Here is a 23,435-nt window from a genome sequence, read left to right as displayed (position 1 = left end):
CTAGAGAGGGACACACAAGGGCAGCCCAAGCCCTGGCTAGGAGAGGTTCCAGCTCAGCCCGTGGGCTTTTACTCCCTCACAGAACACACTTGGAGAATAATGTTTGATTTCTATGGATTGTTGCTTGGCCATAGCTTTGCTTAAACAAAGCAAAACCCTGGCTGTTTATTCAGTACTGCTTTAGCAGGATGGAAATGCAATTCCCTGTGAGAAAACATACTCTCTGCAAATTTTTGGCAAGACTGAAGCCCTTAAGCAGCAGCCTGGAGCAATAGCCCAACAAAAGGCTGCAGCAATAGTCCAGCCATATCAGCTGTGCCTGCTTTGCTGTCTCTTGGTGATGCTGGGATACCTCTTATGGTGCTTAATCACACATGTGCATCTCTAAAGCTCTGCAGGGACCAGGCTTGGGAATTCAGCCCTGGGCTGAACACCCGGAGGACAAGAGTTAACAGAAAGACCTTATTACTTTTACTTTTATAAAAATATATAGAACAGATATCTTGTGCACACACTCAGATACACATGATACAGCAATGAATCAGAGCTTGACAGTCACCACACTGTACAGCAAATGACACCTTAAGCCTTGAAGCTGAAACCAGAACAGTGTCCTTACAAACACTGATTGAAGCAATCACATCACTTGGTGCTCATTCATCTTCCCAGCATTGCCTCCACCTGAGGACATCATCTGTAGCCAGACAAGACAAGTGTCCGTTCCATTTGCTGTAGTGCCTGTAGAGCAACCCAGTTCCCTTGGATATGCACAAGCCATCCAAGCCAAGCAAGAAAATAGACAAGGCACAATGTTTTCCAGTGTTCCCAGAAAGGCCTTGATTCCACAATGCTCCAGTAGCAAGGACAGGACATTACATACACTCAAGCCACTAGAAAACTTCATTGCAAAAGTAACATTTCTTCTCTATGTGCTTCATATAAAAATAATGCCACAGGACATGACCTCACAAGGTGCAAGGCTGAGAGCTCAGCTGTGCAGGAGTAGGGCAGGGACCACTGACAGCCCCTGACTGACCCTCCAGATAAGTCAACCCCAGCCAATGTCACACAGCTGGGCTGTCACCCCAAATTCCTGATTACAGTTAATTTGATTGTGTTCTGCACTTGCAAAGCCTGAGATCAAGCCCTGCCTCCCCTTTCTCAAGTCAACAAAACACAGAAATAAGGGTTTGAATGATGGCAGAAAACAAACACCTTTGCAGTCTATCCTCCCCACCTCCAGGGCTGGATGGATGCCCTGATGGTGCAATCTGATGGATCTAATAGGCCACCTTCCTCCAGCTCTGCTTTACAGCTGGCCCGTCCTTTTTGCTTTGATTATGTTCCTTACTATGTGGTTTTTTCTGCATGCATATTTATACTTCTGATTCACTGAGGTTGGTTAAAGGAGGATCTGACCTTTGATAACTTATCTACAAAGCATCATATTGTGAAGATCTTTGCACACTCCAGCAAAATTCATACTGGAAAAGACATTTTGTCCTTTCTTGTGGACAGCAAACATGCTTATTTCTAGAGAGAATATGGGACCAGAAGGATGATACATCTGCTGTGTAATTCTAGGTGACTAAATCCAGAAGTGCCTTTAGTTGCTTTAAGAGTGTACTTCCTGGCTTTTGTGCTTGAAGAGAAGAGCAAAGCCCCTCCAATGGTATCACAAGAACAGCAAAATTATTGGGTGACTTCTTGTTTTTTCCCCATTTGTAAAGGCTCATCCACATTATCCTGCCCCAGTGCTGCACAAAGCTGGGCACGGCCCACCAGCTGGCAGAAGGGTTTTATTGCAGTTGACTTGCCAAGAAACAGGTCTCAGACTAAATTCACAAGAAGAAATGCCCATAGCTGTTAGCGAGAAAGGTGGCCTGATTTCAAGGAGATACATTGTGGGTTGCCAGCTCCTCTGAACATGAAATCTGAACATGAAGCACAGACTTTCAATCCCCAAATCAGATGCAGTTTTCATCACCTCAGTCTGAAAAGCTAGGCCACCCTTCATGTCTCCAGCAAGAGTAAATGGATTATTTGATTAGCTGAAGGAGAGCCAGCACCCAGCTGACCACAGGCATCAATCTTGGTCTGACCAAGAAGCCAATGAAGTGCAAAGAAAACAGCTGCAGAGGGCTTGTTAAGGGCAAGCTGTGTGGGTTTGGTTAATTTGGTTAAAGTTACCCAAGGTGGCTGAGCCTGAGCCCAGCAATGTGAGTGAGTCAACATCTTCTCAGCTGGGCCATGATGAAATGCAGGATAATCCCCAACAGTGGTTTGGAAAGTCACATCTGCCCACCACCTGGCAATGAGCCACCATGCAGCTCTAGAACAGCAATAGCCTTTGTATGTAGCAGTGCCAGAAGGAAAAAGGGTCTAATTTATTTCCAAAATTGGTCAAAGATTAATATTTTTTTTACATTCTGATCTGCAAGAAAAAAAAAAAATCAGTTTTCTCTGGTATTTTTATTTCCTGCTTTCCTTCCAGCTGGTCACCAGCTCAATATAAACTTATCTGCAGTAACACACGGTTTGGGCCAAAAATATCCATGCCATAAAGCATTCAGATTACTTCCATTGGATAGATATTATTTTGATGTCTCTGTTGCACGTAAAGCAAGCCCTGAACCATTTCTCTTGACATTTCATCTCTTATGACTCCAAATTTTAGATATAGCCATACAGCAGCAACACTGCAAACCATCAGACTGCACACCACAGAAACTGGAATGACAAAATGCATTTGAGATGTTGACAAGAAGGTGGGAAGAGGCAGAGCATTTGGCCTTTCTGTAGTCGTCTGCACTCCGGCTTCGCCTAAGAATGCTTGACTAGTGAAAATTAACATATCTGAAGGCTCTTGCTTTCCTACAGGCGATGAATAATCAAATGTTGTGGTACCAAAAGCACCTACAGAGGAACTGAAAACCTTGTTGGTATGGACAGAAGGACCTTTGTCTGTGGCAGTTGTAGAGTTTAGAGTAGGAACTGAAGCAGTTTGCATGCTGTCCAGGATGGAGGGGGTATCTGAACCCCTATAATCAGTGTCTGGTGTATTGGTTTTTGCAGTTGCAGGATCCAGGGATTCATTTGTAGGAAGTACAGGGTGGTCTGATCCTTTAGAAATGGCCACAGGGTCTGAAATTGAGCTAGGAGAAGTCACGTCTCGAACATCAGACATAGCATTTGCAGTATGCCCTACAGGTTCTTCTGTAGATCCTACAGCATTGTCAAAACTATGCACAAGAGCCTTGTGGAATGGGGTGGGCTGGCTGGAGACAATGCCTATTGAAGAAGTTGTTGAAGGCGCAGAAGATTTTAAGGAATCTCTGTTTGATTCTGGACTGACTTCAGAGGGGGCAGTAGCCTGAGATGGAGCTGTTACTGTAAGGCCAACATGTTTCTGAAAAATACCAGGCTCTTCTGGAGCTGCTGCTGAGGTGGCACCATGTGAAAGCAGAGAGGCTTCAGCCTTTTTCTGGTCCAGTTTCTCTACAATCTTCTTCACCCACTTTGCCTCTGGATCTGCACAAATCTCTATAGACTTCAGAGTAATAAATCTGAAAATAAAAAGGGATCACTTAGTGGATAAAGCAAACAGTGGTTTAGATGATCAGCGTGACAGGGAAGGCATGCAGAAAGCAACAGTCTCTCTCAAGCCCATAGAAAACACCACGGGGGCTGGATGGATTGTTTATTTCAGGAAGAGCAGGTGCCTCTGAGATCTGACTGAATGTTGAGCAGCTGAACATTACTCATGAGTGAAGGGATTCCCAGAAGAAGTCTTCCTCCTTTGAAAGCATTGTCCTGATGTTTGGATGCAGTGTTTGCCTCCAGTGCTCAGGGCAGGAAGCTCCTCAAGCATCAGCTGCCCAGGGGCAAGCATATGTGAAGACAAAATCCTCTGGTTTACTGAGTGAGATGAGACTTTGCAAGGTCAGCCCAGCGGGTTCACTTCGAAAAAACCTTCTGGGCTTCAACAAAATGGTCTTAATAGTGCCTCAGTTTCAGGATAAGCTGAAAACAACAATTATCCTAAAGGGGAATGAAGCTTTATTCATCCTTAGTCAAGCTCCAAGTCTTAATCTGTCTCCAGAGAAAACAACTGCTTTCATAGAAAGCTCTCATAGTGAGCTCTCATCCTGCATGCTTCCCTTGAAGTGCTGGAACTGGATGAGCTTTAAACTCCCTTCCAACCAAAAGCCATCTGTGAGCCTATGATTCTACGATTCCAATGCCCCCTTCTGCCAACAAGTACATCTGTCAGTCCTCTTCCCATCTCTTTATCCCCACCTCACTCTGTGTGTGAGCCCATGATCTCACTTGGAGGCTGCTGATCTTTAAATGGGGTGAAAAATCCCACCCACCCTTCAAATAAATACCAGCATTTGCTCTGTTTCACAACTGCTCCTTGCTCCAAAGCAAGGGCATGGGATGACGGGGTGATGCTGAATTGGGGTTTGGGTGGTGGGGCAGTGCTTACATGACAGCTTGTTTGGTGCAGCGGGGCTCAGTCCTGCGGTAGCTCCTTATCCGCTTTGCTGCTATGCCAGATGCAAAACCACCACACTCAGTTGAACACTTCAGAGGTGCTTTAGGTTGCCCTGAAATAAGGTATTCAACATATTAAACACTGGCTTTTTATCTGCTACTATAAAAACTGGCACTGTTTCTCTTTTCTCTTCTCTGGGCAGGAGTCCAGAGCTTGCCATGAAGTTTCCAATCCCTGCTAAAATGAGATGAAGAAAAATCCCATCAGGGCCACGAGTTTCTGTATCACCCAAACAGGCAATAAAATGCCGAGAAAACTACAAAAAAAAGCACTGTGAAAATTGTGGGGCTCTTGGGCCACCACTGCAGCTTGCCTTACAGGATCCACAAGCACTGCCTGGAGGTCCTTTGTGCAAGGACCTAGTCCTGCAGGTCCCCTCCTCTTTGGGTCACAGGAAGACTGCTCTTGCACAGTGCCCAGAAGACACATTTCTTCGTTCCCAAAAGACCTGCTACAACTGTCACCAACAGGCTCTTGGTATAGGCAATGCAGACCAGAGGGCCTGTCCTCTCCTTCTCTGGATCAGACATAGCAATTCCTCTGGTGGGAGTTCCCATCCAGGTGAGCATTCTGCCTCTCTGCTTATATGTGATCTCTGAATGCCACCTGAACTCAGAGAAAGGCTGCGGAGAAAGAACATTTTGGTGAATTGCTTCATTGCTCCATTAGATATTTCAGCAGCCCAGCTTCACAGCAGTTTCTCACCAAACATCTCTTCTATCTCCTCCAGAATATTCGGTTTTAATTTTGTGAAGTGTAAAAATAAACCTCACTTGACCCCTTCAAGGGGCAAAGCCAGTCACAGCACAAGGGACCCTTTGCTCCTGCTCCTACCCCAGCCTCTAACAACACGTTTGCCAAGGTTGCACAACGCATCTTGGCAATTTGTTTCTGACATCCCAGGAGTCAAGACTTACTTAAAAAAGCCCTGATTTATCCTTAGAAGAAAGGAGCTGGAGGCTGGTTTAGATCAGCCAGTCTCTACAAAATATTGTCTCAGTTTCCCAAATGAATTTGGTGAATTTGATGCAGCTCATTTGGGAATGATCCAGCCATCAGGAGCAAGAATGAACATCACAACAGGAACACCCTCAGCTCTTTTGATCCATTTACTGAGGTAACCCATTGCAAAGAAATCACAAGCAAATCCCTCATGGCCCTTTTACAGAAGCACATTTCAACCTCTGTAATGCTAAAGCAAAGCCATTTGTTCATACAATAATGTGTTTTCTGGCACTGTAGGGTCAAGTACACCTGTTCAGGGGAGACCAGCTTCCCAATTAACTCTCTATAGCCAGAGGACATACTGCTGGTGTCCCCCACTTTCTGAAGCACTGTTCAACAAAGCAGGCATAGCAACAAGAGAGGCAGAGCCATCCCTGTGGATGGAGGTGCATGGCAGGGAGTGGCTGGGGACTGCTTCCAAAGGCCCTTCTCCTCTGATAACCATTAACTGATTTTCCAGTTATGGGCACCAATGCAAATGGTCTGCAATTAGCGGAATTCCTGGTGTGTTTTTCCCTAAGACAAGGAGCTTGGAAAGCCCCTTTCAAGGACAAAGCAGTGTTAGAGGGAGCATGAAGCCAACCCTAGCTGTCCTCCTCCTCCTGGGGCACACAACCCTGCTTCTCTGGGCTACATCTCAGTCTTTGCCAAAGGGACCTCAGGGACACCTGGGACCTGAGAGACTTTCCATCCAGAACCACTGCTGCTCAGAAGCACCACTCGTGGGAGCCACTGGTACTTGCTTTTCAGCATGGTTTCTCAAGAGATCCCAGCCAAGGAGTGCCACCAGCCTTTCTTTATTCAGAGCCCATCTGATTCCATCACTTCAGAGGAGATGGACACTTGGCCACAGGGCAGCAGAGGTAGGCAGTGACAAAGCAGGCAGTGGATTCTAAGGCCCGGATAAGGTGCTTGATGTCCCTGTGCCCAGTTTACTCATGCCAGATCTGGAGAACCTGAACAGAGGTATGAGGAGAGGAAGAAGCTCCATCCCTAGCTGCCTTTGCTGCCTGTCTTTCTCTGGTCTGGTGGCAGCAGGGCACATATCCTAAGGGCTTTTTGCCACTTTCCCTTCTCTTGGTGAGAACAGATCATCCCTATGTCCTGGGCAAAGTCCAAATTTGCCTTTGCTGCTGAGCAGCTTTCTGACAGCCTGGTAGCAATGCCCCCTGCTTAATTGCTACCTGAGGCAGCAATTACTGATCTGTGCCACAGATCTCAAACCAAGACCAGCCTAGGGAGTAGTGTGCCCACCTCTTCCCCATCCTCCAGCCCACCCCAGAGCAGAGTGCCCCTGTGCCTCGCAGTGATGGGAGCACAGCATCCTGTGCAGACAGACGTCCAGCCCTGGACAGGCTGTGGTCTACCCCCATGTCATATCCCTTGGGGACATGGGAAAAGGGGAAAAGAAGTGCATTATACTTCTTTTCTAATGAGGATGATCAGAAAGTCCCTCCGACATTCTTCCCACCTACCCTCAGGAGTGATAAAAGCCATCATGGGCTGCTTGGAGATCACTGCTGCCAGGATAACTGCTGTAGGCTCCCTCTGTCCCTTTTCAAACCCAGCCTGATCCTGTCATGAGATCTCACACAGCCCATGAAGGTCTCCTGCTGCCCACTGCCTGATCCAGCGCTGCTTCTCCTCCCCCCCGAGCACTTCACCTCACCCGTGTGAACGTGGCTGCTCCGCTGGGGAGCCCGCAGGGACGCAGAGCCGCGGCTCACCTCCAGCCCGGGCCACCAGGCACAGGACCCTCAGCACAAACAGGACCTGGAGAGAAACAACCTTCATGTTCCCGTGGTCGGCAGCAGGAAGGGCATGCAGGGAAGGATTACTGGCAGTTATTTCCTGCTCCCGACTGCTTATTGCGTCCTTCGGAGCAACACGTTGCTGCAGTTCATTCCAGGATTATGAAGCCCTGAGGTGGGAGTTTCAACTGTTACTTAGCTCCCACAGACACATACCAGAGTGACGACACAGGAGTTGGAAGGAGGAGTGGGACAGGGGAGGGAATGTCGCCTGCTCCAGAGATAGACAGCTCCTGGAATTCCCCGCCTGCACTCGCATCGGCTTTCCTTAGGGCATGTAGATCAGCCGCAGCTCCTTGATGACTCATTCAGTCATGGACGGACTTCCAGGAGTCAACTTCATCCTCCTCTCCCACTGGGGAGAGGCACCACTGTCCTCAGGCTTATAAAGCCCTCCCCACCTCCAAACCACAGCTGCCCGGTGCACTAAGCTCATTCTTTGCCTCAGATGCAAAAGCATTCCTTTCCTTTTTGGTGGTCATCTTGTAACAGCAGCATAGGTCGTTAGGCTAAAAGAGTCAGAATGTGCTAATCCGGATTACAAATTCATCAGCGGGACTGGTGAGCCCAAGTCAGGCTGCCTCTTGGGAGCATCACTAAAGCCAGAGGTGAGCGGGGACTCAGTGGCCTCCCCAGGCAGCTCCGTGTTCGCTGAAAACACTGTCTGTGAAGCACGCTTGTCACTACAGCCCTGACTTTGGGTATACATTACGGTCTCAGCCCTTGGGGTATTGCTGATGCTGAGAGCAGGAGTACAAGGCATGCAGATCTCCAAGCAACTGGGCTGGCCAGGTTGCTTCCTGCAGCAGCATGAAGGCAGGTCTGCAGTAGACATACGGACACGGCAGTCACATCCTGCACCTTTACTTTCTCTTTCATCTCAGATCCCAGCAGAGTACATGGCAATTTTCCCTGCCAACTCCCACAGCTGAAAGATGAAGATAAGATCAAATCTGAGACAGTGTGGCTGCCTCTGAAATATTTTTTTCCCCAGAGTTTTCATAGGGCTGATGGAAACAGGGCTTTTCTGTGCTGGGGGAAATTCCAACAGTTCCAGTTAGGATTTTATTCCTAAAGACTGAACCCCCCTAGGTTTCCATAGGGTATATTTTTAGAACATTTGGTGAAACTTCCAGCCTGTAACTTCAGCCTTTACTTATATTGTAATGGAAGATAAACCCCATTTCAAGGAAATTAAAATAAAAATTAAGACCTTGAAATAGTCTGTTTGATCCAGCCAGAACAGAACACGCTGCATCTGTTGGGACTTTTTCAGGCCCCTTCCACAGATGATGTTTTCTCTTGTACCCAGGAACTGGCGTTGCCTGAGACTGTTGGTGTTTTGGATGCTGGAAGTGATAGCATGGCCCACACATGCTCACATCTCCCCTGAAGAAATGGGCTCTGCTCCACCTGCAAAGGGCTTACTGCCAGTGATGGGTAAAACTGATGGAAGGGCTCCAAGTGTGCATACAAGTGTGGGAGGGTGAGTGTTCTGTTTGCTAAAGGCACAGCTTGCCACAGGCGTTGTTTTAAGGCAGGAAGAGCTCAATGCAGCTGCTTTTCCTATGCAGCCAGGGCTCATGGCAGTCCTGGTAGGGAGCTCCTACAGGACACTCTTAGAGACCTCCAGTTGCTCCCAGTGAGGTTGGCAGCTGGATTTGGAGGTGGCATATGTACAAGGGTGGAGGACAGCAGCACCTCAGCACAGCTCCCTGGGTCATGGCAAGCCAAGTGCAGGCAGAGGTGTGGGCCTAAGGCAAACCTTGGATCTTCCTCCTGAGAGCAGGACACAGAGGCACATCAACTGACTCCAATGGGAGCGGGCAAAAAATGTGGCCTGCAGCTGACAGAAAAGTGGAACCATTGCTCCCAATCCACTTCCTATACCACCCTCCCTGTCCCCCTGCACATCTGCTCGCTGCAATTCTTTTAGATTTTGCAGCACTGAAAACCCCGAAGTCAGAGGACCTGCTGTAGCCCAGGAGATATTTCTGTTGTACATCTCAATAAACCATAGGTATTGTATCGATCTGACCGTGAACAGTCTCAGGACACAGCCAGGTGGGATGGGACCTGGAGCAACCTGCTCTAGTGGAAGGTGTCCTGGCCTGTGGCAGGATAAGCTGGATGAGCTTTAAGGTCCCACCTAACAGGAATCAGGCTGGGATTCTGTGATTCTCTGGGCTTGTCTTGGCTTCAGCTGGTTTTAGCTTCTTTAGTTACGATAGAAATTTTCCAGGCAATTGCTGCTGTCAATTTGATTTGGCTTTGCTTTAGTTTGTAGGAATAGGAAGTAGTTAGTTATTCAGAGTGGGTATGGGACTGTATATATATCTAAAATATATATTACATATATATGATATATGATATATATTATATATTATATTGTGATGTGGATGAGGGCAGTCAGGGAAGGACACCAGCAATCGCAGTCCATAAACATGAATCACAGCAGCTGAGCAATGGAGTCTGCAACCCTGCAAGTCAGGGGCATCTGGCTTTCAGGAAACAAAGTGCAGAAAAAAATTAATTACTGGGAACCAGGGAACACAGGCTGTGCTAAGCAAATGTAGGAAATGAAACCAAGCAGACCACAACTGAGGAGGAAGAAAGCCTGCCATGAATGTCATATCCTTCCAGTGACTGTGAGCTGGGGCAGCTCCTCGCAACTGTACCCCATTCCTCCACAGAAGGATGAGAAGAAGGCTTCTTAAGGTTACTCTTAGCACCCAAAGGCTCTCTGAAGGGGTGGTACAGCACTGACAAAAAGCAGTAGATACTAGGAAGAGATTTGGGATTTTTCCCATGTAACTTTTAACTGCAGTATGAATGAGGAAGGACATTAGGCTGATCTGAAACATGGAAAGGGAAAAAACATAAGCAAATCTACATCTGAAGGAACTGGGGGTATTTAGACTGGAGAAGAGAAGGCTCAGGGGGACCTTATCACTCTCTACAACTACCTGAAAGGAGGATGGAGCCAGGAGGTGGCTGGTCTCTGCTCCCAAGGAACAAAGGATAAGACAAGGAAAAATGGCCTCAAGCTGCACCAGGGGAGGTTTAGACTGGAGACAAGGGACAATTTCTTCCCTGGAGGGCTCAGGCATTGGAAAAGGCTGCTCAGGGCAGTGGTAGAATCACCACTCCTGGAAGTGTTCACAAACTGTGTAGAGGAGGGCCTTAGTGACATGGTTCAGTGGTGGCCTTGGTAGTGTTGGGGAACGGTTGGACTTGATCTTAAAGGTCTTTTCCAGGGTTTAAGGCTGATTCTACAATCTGTGCACATGCTACCAAGTGTGGGTAGAGGGACCATGCACAGGCCACTTGCTACTGCTGGAGCTGCAGACCCTGGGCCACCTAACACAGCTCCAGGATTGATCCTCAGCACCCCCAGAAGCACTTTGTGGCTCAAGCCAGGCAGTTCGATATCAAGGCTGGAGTCTGGGCTCCCCGGCTCCAGTTCCTGCCCTGCTCTAAGGGCAGTTTCATATCAGGATGGATGTTCTGCTACTTAGGTCTTGGTCTTGGTCTGCTGTGGAGAAAGTTAGAATAAGGTCTGGGGTGGCCTGAACGTTGGTTTACAGCACAAGGCACACTCCGAAGCTCTAACCTTTGGTTGTTCACTGGCAACCATTAGCCAGAGAGCTTATTGCTCTGAATGATAGATAGCACAGATCAAAGGGCCGGATCCCATCTTCCCCAGTAGTAGTTCCAGCATTTTCCACCCACTGCAGCTTTGCCAGGACCGTTTGCAGGCAAGCTCTTCAGCTCTGTTCAAAGACCTCACAGGTGGAAGGAACATACGACTAATGCTGGGGAATTGCTCTTGAAGGCAAGAAGCAATTAGCCCTGAAAAGACAATATGCAAAAAAGATATACAAAGAGAATAAGGCCTGTGTCCCAGACAAAAAGGAAACGGCTCCAGAACATGGCATCCTCCAGGGTGTTTCCATGCTGGAAATGTTTGTTACAGTATGTTTATCTTCCTGGAAGTCACATGGTGACTGGAAAAAAAGGTCAGTGAGATCTTAGGAGGCTGTATGACCTGGAAGAGAGATGCCAGAGCTGATCCAAAGAAACGATGAAGATTTTCACTGTATGGTGTGTTCAGGAGCAACCAAGACCTCAGGAGTCAGTTTTTGTGGAGCAAGGAAGCCCAGCACCCCCAGCAGTAGGTATTAACAGCACCCTTTGCTGCCCTCTGTCCCAGAGGCTTGCTGGAAAGAGGCATCAGGAACATTTAGCTTTTGGGAAGACCCAGCTGGGCTTGATGCTACTGAGAAGACAGGCTGACACAGGACTCCAGCTCTGGGTGTATGATGAGATTTTCTTTCCCCAACTAAGCCTGCCTTGTTGCAGCTCATGTTTTCACTACCCTCACCCCTCCCCAGTGGCAGCTCAGCCACTGCTCTTACACAATCCCCCTTTTACTGCAGCCCAAGAGCATTAAACTCAAGGGAGCTGAAGCACCACCCCTGTAGCAGAGCTTCCATGCTTGCTAGTACCGGGCTTCTCCAGTTCTCTCAAGGAGTATATATGCAGCAAAGTCTGTAAGCCAGGACATGGGAGACCAGTGGTGCACAGACTACAGATGAGGTCAGTTGGTCCTTGATGTGTAGGACCAGATTTCCAGGCTTCAGTCTGGAGAAACTCCCAATGGCTTTTCCAATGGCATGGCACTGGTTGGTATGGCACAGAGCAGTCCAGACCAGCCCAACAACCTCCCCTCTCCTTGCCAAGGCAGCCAGTGACACATTCAGGCAATGGTTTCTTGGAGCTACAGGGGCCTCCCATGCTGTAGATGCTCTCAACCTGTGCTTAATGTAGTTCTCTTGAGCCATTACTATTATAAGGGAGGAAATGAAATGATGGGATCCATTAAATCTGTTTGGCACTGCACAGCTTTGAGTTTCCCACATTCAAGAAAAGGGCAGGAAATGAGAAGCAGTCTGGAGCTGCCTGTAGTCAGTGCCTCCACAGGAGATGGAACAACTCTTACTTGGGAAGTATCGACCATAGCAGGGCTTGTGTTTTTTAGGAAACTGCTCACTTAGAAAACATTTCCAAAACCAGCAGATGACATCACACAGGCTCTCAGTTCTCTGAACAGATTTTCCCTTGTAAATAAGAGCAAATCTGGTCATTAGCACACAGTGCAAAATGCTGATATTCTGTTTTCCCACAGCGAGGCAGCCCACAGCCCAGTCAGCATCCTGAGCCAGCCAGGCTGTGGGACAGGGCTCTTCCCTCTGGCAGCACCACAGCTGAGCTGCAGGCTGATGGCTGATCCCAGTGGGACACACATGGAAAGGTGTACACCTGCAGTGGGGATTCGTGCCTTTCTTCTGCAGCCAGAGCTAACAGAACAGAGGATAACTCATTCTGCAACTGTCCCATGGAGACTGCCAAGGCTTGCAACAGCTGCTGCAATAAACAAGATTTAATTTTGTTGAAAATACTAAGTGCAAAGAAACAAACACAGGGCTGCTTAGTCTGCAACACACTTAAGCTTCTCCTAAACAGACAAGAGTCATCTGTCCCCCCCCAGAGCAATGCAGCCACTGGGTGCAACTCTTCCCTGTGACAGGAAACAAGCAAGGCTCTTGTGGGGAGATGTGCCTGGGTGACATAGAAGAAATCAGGGCAGCTTTTCAGATGAGGTGAAGGAGTTCTGCTCCTCTAGAACAGGCTTGCCTAAGCACAGCGGGCCCCTGGGTCTTGCCAAGTCCCTGCAGAGCCAGAGGGACATCTTGATCTTACAAACCTTTTGCATAACTGCAGGTCCTGAAGGCACCATTTCCATGGAGCTGGTGTGATAAAGGAGAGACAGATGATCCCTGAAAGGGACATCTCTCATCACTGCACTGCGGAGAAGAGAGGGGGGAGGTCAGGATGGGCATGACAGAAACCTCCACGCACCACAGGAGGCCATGGCTGTTGCGGGACCTGCAGTCAGGCTTTCCCTTGATGTGGCTGTGCTGTGCCTCACCCCAGGGTGGTACCCAGGGTCTCCTCTCCTTCACATAATGGGAAAGGGTCCTACCAGGGCCATTGTGGAACAGGCAGGAGGCTGGGAGCAGCTAAATGCCATGGCTCTGCTCTTTCACCTCTGCCAGAGCCAAGGGCCAGGCTAGTGCCTCCAGGCTGGCTATGGGAGAGGACAAGGCAAGTGCCCCAGTTACTGCCTCCTCCCTTCCTGTGACAGCAGGAGCAGCAAGCATCTGTGCCAGCAATCCCCTGTCCTGGAGGGGCCTTTCTCCTGGTAGGAATTGCTGGGTCCTGACCCCAGCCCTTTGCTCAGGGACAGAGGGAGCTCCTGCCTACCACGGACACAGCCCTTTGGTGCCATCCAACAGCATGCGTGGGCCACCACCTTCATCACTTCTCCACATCCCCACTTCTCACTTCTCCATCCAACATGTTTGCACATGAATCCTGCCAGTCTCCAAGAAAGAAGCTTACCAGAAGTGGCTCTGTTTATTGCCTTTTTGGAAAGGCTCACCTTTTCCTGTCTCCACAGAACTTCCAACAGTGGGTGTGGAAACAGTTTGACATGAATTAAGTCATGATGGTGGCTGGAGAGATACAGAAAACTCTAGTGTTGCTGCTGGGGCTTACCCCCAACTGTGTCTCTGGAGGAGAAAGTGGCAACCTGCGGGCCAGCACCAAAGGGCTAAAAGAGCTGCCACATGTGGTGCTATGATGCACTAGATGTGTCTGTGCTGTGGCCATCTCCACCCCAAAGTCTGAGCTAAGCCCTCCCATCCTGCAAGCTTTCAAATCCCAGCCAGTCTCCTGTAGAAATGGGACATCAGAGGTCTCCAAACCAGAGCTGTTACACAGCTCGTTTAGGTGGAGCTCTCTGCCAAGCCTCAGCCATGGGTATGTGCCAAGCTCCCTGCCAGTGCCCAGGGACACACACAAGCAGCAGCGAACAGCCCCAGGAGCCCACAGGGCTTCCAACACCAACAAGCCTTTACAGCACTAACACAATAAACATGCTTGGGCTGGGCAGGGAAACAGTCCTGAACACGCATTTCTCTGCCTGAGCCTTTTCAAGCCTTGCTGGCTCAACAAAGAGAACAGGGAGTGACCAGACCCCTTCCCTTTCCCACCCCAGCTTTGCTGCACCCCACATTGTAAGAACATGGTGTCTCCTTCTCTGCTTCTGCCCAGAGCCTGCACGCTCAGTATGGGTTTCAGCTGTCACCCAACCAGTGACCTGCTCCCTCACCAGTGTATTTAGATGACCAGTCAGCTTGGTCCCAACATTTCTACCTTCCTCTGATTTTCTTTCTGGGACCGTAACAGCATTACACCTACCCCACCATCTGCTGCAAAAGCTCCTCTCGCTCTCCTGACCAGTTCTGATAGCTGTGAGGTGTGTTTTTAGGGTCAGTGTAGCTGTCTTGTTTCCTAAAAGAAACAGGCTACAGACGCTTGTCATTAGCATTTTGGTGTTGCCAGGGGATAGTTAAAAAAGGGATTGCTGGGGGTAAGGATATGGGATATTACCCCCCTGGGCTATGATTCCTCCTATCAACTCAGGAGGCAGCAAAGGAGAACTAAAAAAGCAGAGGTGAGGAGGGCCCCCAGAGCTGTGACAGAAGGGATGGGGGAGCACCGGCGAGTGCTGGCGCAAAGGCTGGCTGTGGGAGGGGTAAAGGGTGGCGGTGCAGCACGCCCTCGTGAGACCCCGGCCGCCACCGACAGGCATCCGTCGAGAGGAAAGACCCCATCAGCACGGGATGTGCCGCTTCCCCTGGGTACCCACCGGAAGGCTGATAAAGGACAAACCCATTCAGTGTGCCCCCAGCTACTGGCTCTGTCAGCCCCAAGGTGACAGGGGCCATGAAGTGGGGACAGGAAGGCCCCCGTAGGGTTTCCTGAGCTGGACTGGCCTCTGCCTCTTGCTGCAGCAGACAACGCCATCGTGCGGTGGTTATTACCTGCTCGGTAGAAGCATCCAGCCTGAGAATCGCTGCTTCCGCCCTGGAGTTAATTAGCACACCCCTCTGCCCTGTTGACATGATTCCATACTATAGGAGATCCCCTAGGTGGGTGCTGGTAACTCAGAGCCGGTATAGGTGGACCAGCGCTCCCAAACACCTTCTCGTGAGTGCTGGACAGGCTTCTCCTGTGTCGCTGGAAAAGGACCTCCTGGGAGAAGCCCAGTCCGTGGAGGTACCAGGCTCCTGCAGATTCTGTACCTCGAGAGGCCATGCGGAGGAGATGATTTCAGTGCTGCTGTATCATTTTTTTGCTTGTTGAGATGCAGCACATGGATGGATGCAGATAAACATCTCCACTCCGCGGCTGCTGGGACTTTCACTGCAGGACAATGGGCTGTCTGAACTGTTCAAAAAATAGCTTTCTCTGCTGGCTGTTTATGTGGCTTTTCCCCTTCTGACCCCCGTTCACTCCTCCTCTGCCTGGCTGCTCTCCCACCTTTCTTTCATAGCAACAGCACATACAAACAACTCTTCTGAGCTGTATCCGTGGGCAGGAAGGGGTAGGAGGCTGCAGTCCAGTCAGTACAGAGTGGCCTCCAAATTGGTAGGACTGAACACTGCTGCACCAAACAAGCTGTCATGTAAGCACTGCCCCACCACCCAAACCCCGATTCAGCATCACCCTGTCAGCCCGTGTGCTTGCTTTGGAGCAAGGAGCAGTCTGGAACAGAGCAAATGCTGGAATTTATTTGAAGGGTGAGTGGTTTTTTTTTCCCCATTTAAAGACCAGCAGCCTTCAAGAGAGATCATGGACTTACACACAGAGTGAGGTGGGGATAAATAGATGGGGAGAGGACTAACAGATGTACTTGTTGGCAGAATGGGACATTGGCATCATAGAACACGGCGCAGGCACAACTGCTCTGATCAATATTAAATAGTTTGGAGAAGCAGCAGAAGCTGCCAAAAGGTGCTAAGAGGGTTTGTGTTTTTCTGTAGTGAAGACCAAGCACTGACATCCCTGCAACTGGCCTGCATAGTGAAGAGTTGGCCTCTGTCAAAGCCTCCGGGGGACACTGCTGGCTGTGTGCCCAGGGAAGCTGTGGCTGCCCCATCCCCGGCAGTGTTCAAGGCCAGGTTGGACGGGGCTTGAAGCAACCGGCTCCAGTGGCGTCCCTGCCCATGACAGTGAGTTGGAACTGGATGAGCGTTAAAGTCCCTTCCCATCCACACGATTTTCTGATTCTATGACTCCCGGGGTGGGTGAGAGGCTGGCCGGCCCCTAGCTCTTTGGCGGCCCATTGTCAGTGGGGGTGACACCCGCTGTGTCGCGGGCACCTCTCCTGCTCACACCACGATCACTCCGAGGCTATCGCAGTCGAATGAGTGGTGAGTCCGGGCAAGTGACAACACGGAGGTCACTAGACGATTAAGAGAGAAGGTCAGGATGGCCGAGCGGTCTAAGGCGCTGCGTTCAGGTCGCAGTCTCCCTTGGAGGCGTGGGTTCGAATCCCACTTCTGACAGCTACGTTTTGCACCGCCTGGTGACACCGTTTTGGTTGAAAGGGAGGACATAAAGATGGCCCACCGCAATTAAACGGAATTAGCTAATTAACTGTAATTAAAGGTACACGTGAGATCATATCACAAAAGAGTTACCTATTGTCAGAAGTGGGATTCGAACCCACGCTTACCAGGGCAGACTGCGACCTAAACGCAGCGCCTTAGACCGCTCGGCCACCTTGACATCAACGTGGTGCGCTGCCTCCCCCCGTCCCCGCACTATAGAACCCGCTGCCCCCGCTGCTCACGACCCGCGGGGCACCGGGCAGAGCGCATGGGGGGGCTCCCACCTCCCAGCAGAACCACTCGGGGAAGGGGCCGCAGGGGCAGGGGATGGGGTGAACGGGAGCAGGCCACGGCCCAGCCAGCCGATAACACGAAGCGTCAGGCAGCATAACATGCTGGGCCATCATCAGCTGCATGACAGGAGCGTGAGGAAACACTGGAGCCTTCACACTGCACGTATGTCATATCATAGAATCACAGAACGGGTTGGGTTGGAAAGGACTTTAAAGCTCACCCAATTCCAACCCCGTCCATGGACAGGGACACCTTCCACTAGAGCAGGTTGCTCCAAGCCCCGTCCAATCTGACCTTGAACACTGCCAAGGATGGAGCAGCCACAACTTCTCTGGGCAACTTGTGCCAGGGTTTAATCTCAATCTCCCTCCCCTCTGTCAGGTTAAAGCCATTCCCCCTTGTCCTGTCCCTACAGGCCCTTGTCCAAAGCCCATCTCCAGGTTTCTTGTAGCCCCTTTAGGGACCGGAGCTGCTCTAAGGTCTCCTAGAGCCTTCTCCGGGCAGAGCAAGCCCAGCTCTCTCAGCCTGTTTCCAGAACAGGGCTGCTCCAGTATCTCAAATCTCTGTGTTACTCACCTCTCTGCACACTGGCTGAAGAACCGTGATTTCGGGACAACCAGCAGTAGATGTCCCATCCCCGGCAGTGTTCAAGGCCAGGCTGGACGGGGCTTGGAGCAACCTGGTCTAGTGGAAGGTGTCCCTGCCCGTGGAGGGGGTTGGAACTGGGTGAGCTTTAAAGTCCCTTCCAACACAAACCAGTCTGGGATTCAAAGAGGAGACGTGCCAGGAGTAACAGCCCCCGGCACCGGGACACGCTGGGCCACAGAAAGGCCACAAAAGGGAGCGCAGAGAAGACCCGCCATGTCCCGGGCCAGCAGCCCACTTCACAGGGGCTGCCGCGCGGCGCGGAGCGTTACGGGGCGCCGATCCCTGCCCCGCCCGGGGAGGGGCGGAGGAGCCCCGGGGCCGCGCGCAGCCAGTGCCAGCGGCATGGCAGGGCTGTCCCGCAGCGGGTTCCCGCGAGTCACCGCCCTGCCAGCCCTGGACGGCGCCTTCGTGCTCTCGCCGCTCGGGGGGCTGATGTGCGCACAGGCCGTGAGTACCGCGGGGCACTGGGGCGGGTGCGCGCACGGCGACACGCGCGTGGAGGCTGATGCTTTTCTTCGTTGCCCTGGGTGGATACTGCCCGGTTTTCCTTCGGCTGCCATCTCTGCCCTGTGCTCGCTCTCTAACCCCGATTAATCTCTGACCCTCAGACACCGCGGCCCCCCTCTCTCCTCCTTCCCTCTCTAAAGCCAGAGGAAAATTCCGCTCCTTACTCTTATACGAATTGGAACTCTGCTCAACGCCGGGCAGGTCCCAGCGCCCAGCTCGGTTGATCTGCGTGGGCATCCTTGCGGGGCACAAGCCAGAGGGGCCAGAAGCCTTAGGGAGCACGGTGCCCCTACTGAGGTGGGGTGCTGTGAGTGCTCCCGGAGTTCCCCAGGGCTCTCATCCTCCCTGGGCCCTCCCAGCCCTCCGGTTGCCCTCCCCTGTGTCAGGCTTTGGTGGCTTTTCTAAAAAAAGCAGAAGGGTCTTTGTACCCTCAAATTGAGCAGCAGCAGTGTCACCTTCCCATGGCTTCAGCATTGGAGGCAGCTGCAGAATAAACTCTATTGCTGCTCCCTCCTGGGACTTTTGGATGCCCCGTGTGCACAGGAGTGGGTGCTTAGCTGCACAAAGGTCCCAGTGTGAGCTGCCTTGCTGTGGTTGAGGTCCGGCTTACCCATCCCCTCTCCCTGGGGCACTGAGTATGCACAGCAGCTGGCATATTGCTGGCTCCCTGGCTCCAGAGTTCTACCCTGGGTATGGGCATGATTGTGACATAAGAACAAATGCTCAAGGAGGGGCATGGGAAGGACACTGTCAGGGGGAATCTTGCAGGAGCATCAGGAAAGAGAGGTGGAATCAATATTAGCAGAAGGGACCCTCCAACCCCACACCTGATCCCATTACTAGGGCCATACCATTAAACATGCTTACCCAGCTCCCATCTGCTGAACCTCACTGCTCCCCAGAACCTATTTGTACAGGCTCATGATTTCCACCCCCCTTACAGCCAGGGCAGGGCACCTTGCACATGCCACCTCCTGCTCCCAGAGCTGGACTTCCTACACATTTCTCCCCTGCGCATATTTTGTGATCACAAGCATTAGAAATGGATGTGCCAGACAAGGCAGCATTGTCACAGCAGTGAGCACCAGGGCAGTGCCCTGAGGCAGGACAAAGCCTCTTGTGTTTCTCCCCTGACAATAAGCCATGTGGGCTTGTGCAGGCAGTTCTGGCAGCTTCACCTGGCTCTACAGCTGGGCTTGTTCAGCCTGGAAGAGAGGGCTCTGGGGAAACCTTAGAGCAGCTCCAATACCTAAAGGGGCTACAAGAAAGCTGGAGAGGGGCTTTGGACAAGGGCCTGTAGGGACAGGACAAGGGGGAATGGCTTTAACCTGACAGAGGGGAGACTGAGATGAGATCTTAGGCAGAAGTTCTTTCCCTGTGAGGGTGCTGAGGCCCTGGCACAGGTTGCCCAGAGAAGCTGTGGCTGCCCCATCCCTGGCAGTGTTCAAGGCCAGGTTGGATGGGGCTTGGAGCAACCTGGTCTAGGGGAAAGTGTCCCTTCCCATGGCAGGGGTTGGAACTGGAGGAGCTTTAAGGTCCCTTCCAACCCAAACCATTCTTTGAATGTGATCCGAACCCCAGCTGGGAACCAGAATACGTCGTGGCTGTGTTTATGGCACATCTTACCCCAGCGTTGCCATGGGCATCTCCCTGGCATGTTTGGTCGTGCTGGGAAACATGAAGGGTGCAGGGCTGGAGCCTCACATCTCCCCAGGAGGTGTGTGTGAAGGGATCCTGCTTTGCTCTGGTGCAGCCAGGAGGTGATGAAGGAGGGTGAAGCGGGGCCCACCAGCACCCCTCTGGGTGCCAGAGCCCTAGTTCTGCATCCCAGTGCACAGGCTGTGTTGGAGACTGCAGAAATCACAGAAAGTGCCATTTGGTTTGCAACAGCCTTTCCTTTCTAGGGCCCACTGCTGTGTGATGGTGTCTCATCCTTTGCTTGCTCCATCATGGGTTAAAGGCTTTCTAAATAAAAAAGTACACACAAACTTCAGGCAGCTTCCTGGGAAGGGGATGGTGGAGAGGGCAGCTGGGGGTAAAGCAGAGCAGCATTTCCTCCAGAGCCCAAAGATCAGGGGTGGACACAGCACAGGGCTGGGCTCTTCCATACCTGCCAGCCAAGGGCAGAGATCTGCTCCCTGTCCCACCAGCTGTGCCAGGAGGGGAGAACATGGCTCTGCAAGGCACTAACAGATTCACCTACCCAGGGTTTTATTGTGTATCACTCTGCAGGCACTCGAGGCTGCAATTGCTATGCAGTTAAACCTGTTGAACAGTGAAAACTAAGCCCCAGGAGCAGCATACATGGGAGGTGCAAACCAGACCTGACTAAACCAAGCAGTGGGAGAAAGTCCAGAAGTTTCCTGCACCTGGGAGAGCTCAAGGCTGAGCCCTCACACATCCAGCTCTCATCCAGCCCACGAGCTGTCTTTAACACTGAGCCAGCCCCTGCAGAGACTGGCCCTGTGCATAGGGACTTCTTGGTGGAGCAGGGGCTTTTGGTGTTGAGGTTGCTCATGTTTCACCCCTCCTGCCTTGCAGGACATCCCTGTGCAGCTCCTGGGGCAGCAGGACCCACCATGAGCTCACCTGTGAGTGAGGAGGGTCCCAGGTGAGCTCCCTGCCCTGAGCTGTCCCTCAGTCCAGCCCTGCTGTGCTGACTGTAGGGACCCAGCTGCCAGAGGTGCAGGTGAGCCAGGGTTCCTGGGCAATGCTCTGCAGGAACCATCACCTGAACTCTTCCCTCTTTCACCTCACAGGTGCTGGGCTTACTGGTGTGGACTCTCATCGCTGACACGACTTACTACCTCCACGCTGCCTACAGCTGGGTGATGTTTGTGTCCATCTTCTTCTGGATAGTAACAGTCCTTTTCTTCATGACTTACCTTCTACAGCTTCACCTCAAGTTCTACGTGGTCCCCTGGTCCCTCGTGGTGCGTAGCCAAGAGGAAGCGAGTGGGGTTCCTAAATGAAAAACATACTGGGGAGATGCTGAGAGAGGAGCGAGGACTTCACTCTCTTCTGGGCTGGTGGAACAAAGCCCCCTGCACTTTGCACAATGATACTGTTTCATTCTGCCCCTCGATTGCTTAGAAAATGTTCAAAACAGGGAGGCCTGAATCAATCCAGAAAGTTACAGCCACCATGTTGCTGCTGCAGGCATGATGCCAACCAGAAATCTCTCAGCACAGTGCAGGGTGCATGTAATGAGATGTTATCTTGGTTTGTTCCCAGCATGAGGGGCTGAACCCTTTTCTTCAGCTTCTCCTGGGGATGAGGGAGGAACGTGAAACTGAGCCTTTTGCCCTCATCCTAGCACACAGACCTCACAACCTCCTCTTTGCTTTTCCCAGCTGATGATCTTCAACGCTGTGGCAACTGTCCTATACATCACCGCCTTCATAACGTGCGCGGCTGTGGTTCAGCCAACATCCTGGCGGCAGTGGGATTATAACCGAAGAGCTGCGGCATCCGTAAGTAGCAGTGGGCAGGGGAAGGCCACAGGGCTAGGTAGCCGCTGCACTCACCCATGGCCTCTGCTCCTCTTCCAGTTCTTCGCCTGCCTCACCATGGTTGCCTATGGAGCAAGTACCTTCTTCAGCTTCCGTGCCTGGAAAGGGCTTGGCAGCAATGCAGCCACCAGCCAAGTGACTGACCACGCATAAGGAGGACAGCAAAGCCCAGCCACAAGCCACTCTGGCTTGTGCCAGGCTTGGAGCTTCACATGCCAGCAGGTCTCGCTCTTGGAGCAGCGATGGTCAGTACTGGGTCACGTGGATGCTGCTCTGTGGTCTCTGATGATGCTTCCTGCTGATGCACCCATAGCAGAAACTCACTGGTGCTGTCACTGACAGCCCTGCTGGGAAAGCATGGACTTGCTGGAGGCTGAAGCTCCTGCTTGTCCTTTGAGTTCATCCTCACTGGAGCAGCTCCATGGAGGGGTCATTCCCATACTAAAATTCACTAAATCAAGCTCTGGTTCCAGATACAGTGTAAGTGATTACAATTAATGCGGTACATAAACAGTGGCAGAGCTGGAAGATGAAGCCTAAGCAAAGGAAGCAGTGTGAACTGTTCTTGTATTGATTTCTAACAATTTGAAGCACAAATTATATATAAATCTTTAACAAAGAAATCTGCTACATAAAAAAATCTTTAAAATCTACTTAAATAAAAAATATCTTTAAATAAAAACATCTCTAAATCCAGCACTGGAGTCTCTCAGGACAACATTTTCTTGTAAGAAGGTGGCAGGTACAGCACAGCATGGAGCAGGCACCAGGAATGTTAGTGCAAGAGGGGACTGCCCCTTCCTATAGCCCAGCCCCAAGGGAGGAGGAGGAAGGCCCATGTGGTTCACCTTGCTTTGCTTCACATCCATGCACACACACATGTAGTGGGCATACAAGACCACAAAAATGTGGAAGAGGTGCCAAGGCTTGGATGCACTCCTTCGTCTAGGCTCACCACCGCTCACATGCCTGGAGCTCACAGGACCACCTATGAACCAGCAAGTCAGTTTTGCCCCTTGGTGCAGGTGGTCTTCAAATATAAAAACCATGCATGCAGCTGCTCTGGGAACATACCCCAGATCAGTGCTTGGGAGAATACAGAGCCATACTGTTCCCCTGCACTGCAGATCACAAATTCACCTTCCGCTTTCTGGGGACATGGGCTGGTGATTGTCAGAACTAGAAGTGATGCCCAGCCAAATACAGCAGCTCTTCCCTTCACACCCTCCTCGTACAGGCTAATAAAAATAGATGAAACAAGTTCAATTTATTTCCAGATCTTGCTACACTGGAAAGCTGGAGCACAGTCAGCCACACTGCAAAATGCACTGCATGTGCCACACAGCAGAAAGTCTAACAGCTCCTGAACAGGGGTAGGCTCAGAAAATGTAACTGCATTAATGGAAGGTGTGAACCGAAAAGGAACTGGACAAACTGCATCAGTCCCTGATACACCAGTCTCTGCTTGGTGTTCAGTGAGTGAAATGAAGGGTCACATTTCCACAACTATATATATATATATATAAATTGGTAACAGTAAGAAAATTAGCCTTTGCAAGCATTATTATGACAACAT

At 50.9% G+C, this 23,435-nt stretch overlaps 2 protein-coding genes and 2 non-coding genes across 4 annotated transcripts; 2 read left to right on the top strand and 2 right to left on the bottom strand.

Annotated features, from left to right (window-relative positions):
• Positions 1 to 448: 448 nt before the first annotated feature.
• CCL22 (C-C motif chemokine ligand 22) lies at positions 449 to 7,618 on the bottom strand. The gene is made up of 3 exons (XM_062621289.1): positions 7,291 to 7,618; positions 4,490 to 4,610; positions 449 to 3,566 (listed from the first exon to the last, which is right to left on the bottom strand). Exons 1-3 carry the CDS (start codon positions 7,355 to 7,357, stop codon positions 2,570 to 2,572), a joined length of 1,185 nt encoding a protein of 394 aa, XP_062477273.1. The 5' UTR covers positions 7,358 to 7,618; the 3' UTR covers positions 449 to 2,569.
• A 9,152-nt stretch (positions 7,619 to 16,770) lies between these two features.
• TRNAL-CAG (transfer RNA leucine (anticodon CAG)) lies at positions 16,771 to 16,853 on the top strand. The gene has a single exon. It is a non-coding gene; the product is annotated as a tRNA-Leu (tRNA).
• Positions 16,854 to 16,992: 139 nt separating this feature from the next.
• TRNAL-UAG (transfer RNA leucine (anticodon UAG)) lies at positions 16,993 to 17,076 on the bottom strand. Its single transcript has one exon. It is a non-coding gene; the product is annotated as a tRNA-Leu (tRNA).
• An 813-nt stretch (positions 17,077 to 17,889) lies between these two features.
• Positions 17,890 to 22,541, top strand: PLLP (plasmolipin). Its single transcript, XM_062621314.1, has 4 exons — positions 17,890 to 18,287; positions 21,107 to 21,280; positions 21,701 to 21,820; positions 21,899 to 22,541. The coding sequence occupies exons 1-4, from the start codon at positions 18,054 to 18,056 to the stop codon at positions 22,010 to 22,012; spliced, it is 642 nt and encodes a 213-aa protein (XP_062477298.1). The 5' UTR covers positions 17,890 to 18,053; the 3' UTR covers positions 22,013 to 22,541.
• Positions 22,542 to 23,435: the final 894 nt, after the last annotated feature.

The sequence above is a fragment of the Pezoporus occidentalis genome, unplaced genomic scaffold (assembly GCF_034315485.1).
Source record: "Pezoporus occidentalis ecotype Australia unplaced genomic scaffold, CSIRO_AGI_Poc_V1 ctg229, whole genome shotgun sequence".
Taxonomy (NCBI): Eukaryota; Metazoa; Chordata; class Aves; order Psittaciformes; family Psittacidae; genus Pezoporus; species Pezoporus occidentalis.
Note: the sequence above shows the minus strand (reverse complement) of the source record. Positions and strands in the feature narration are given on the sequence as shown.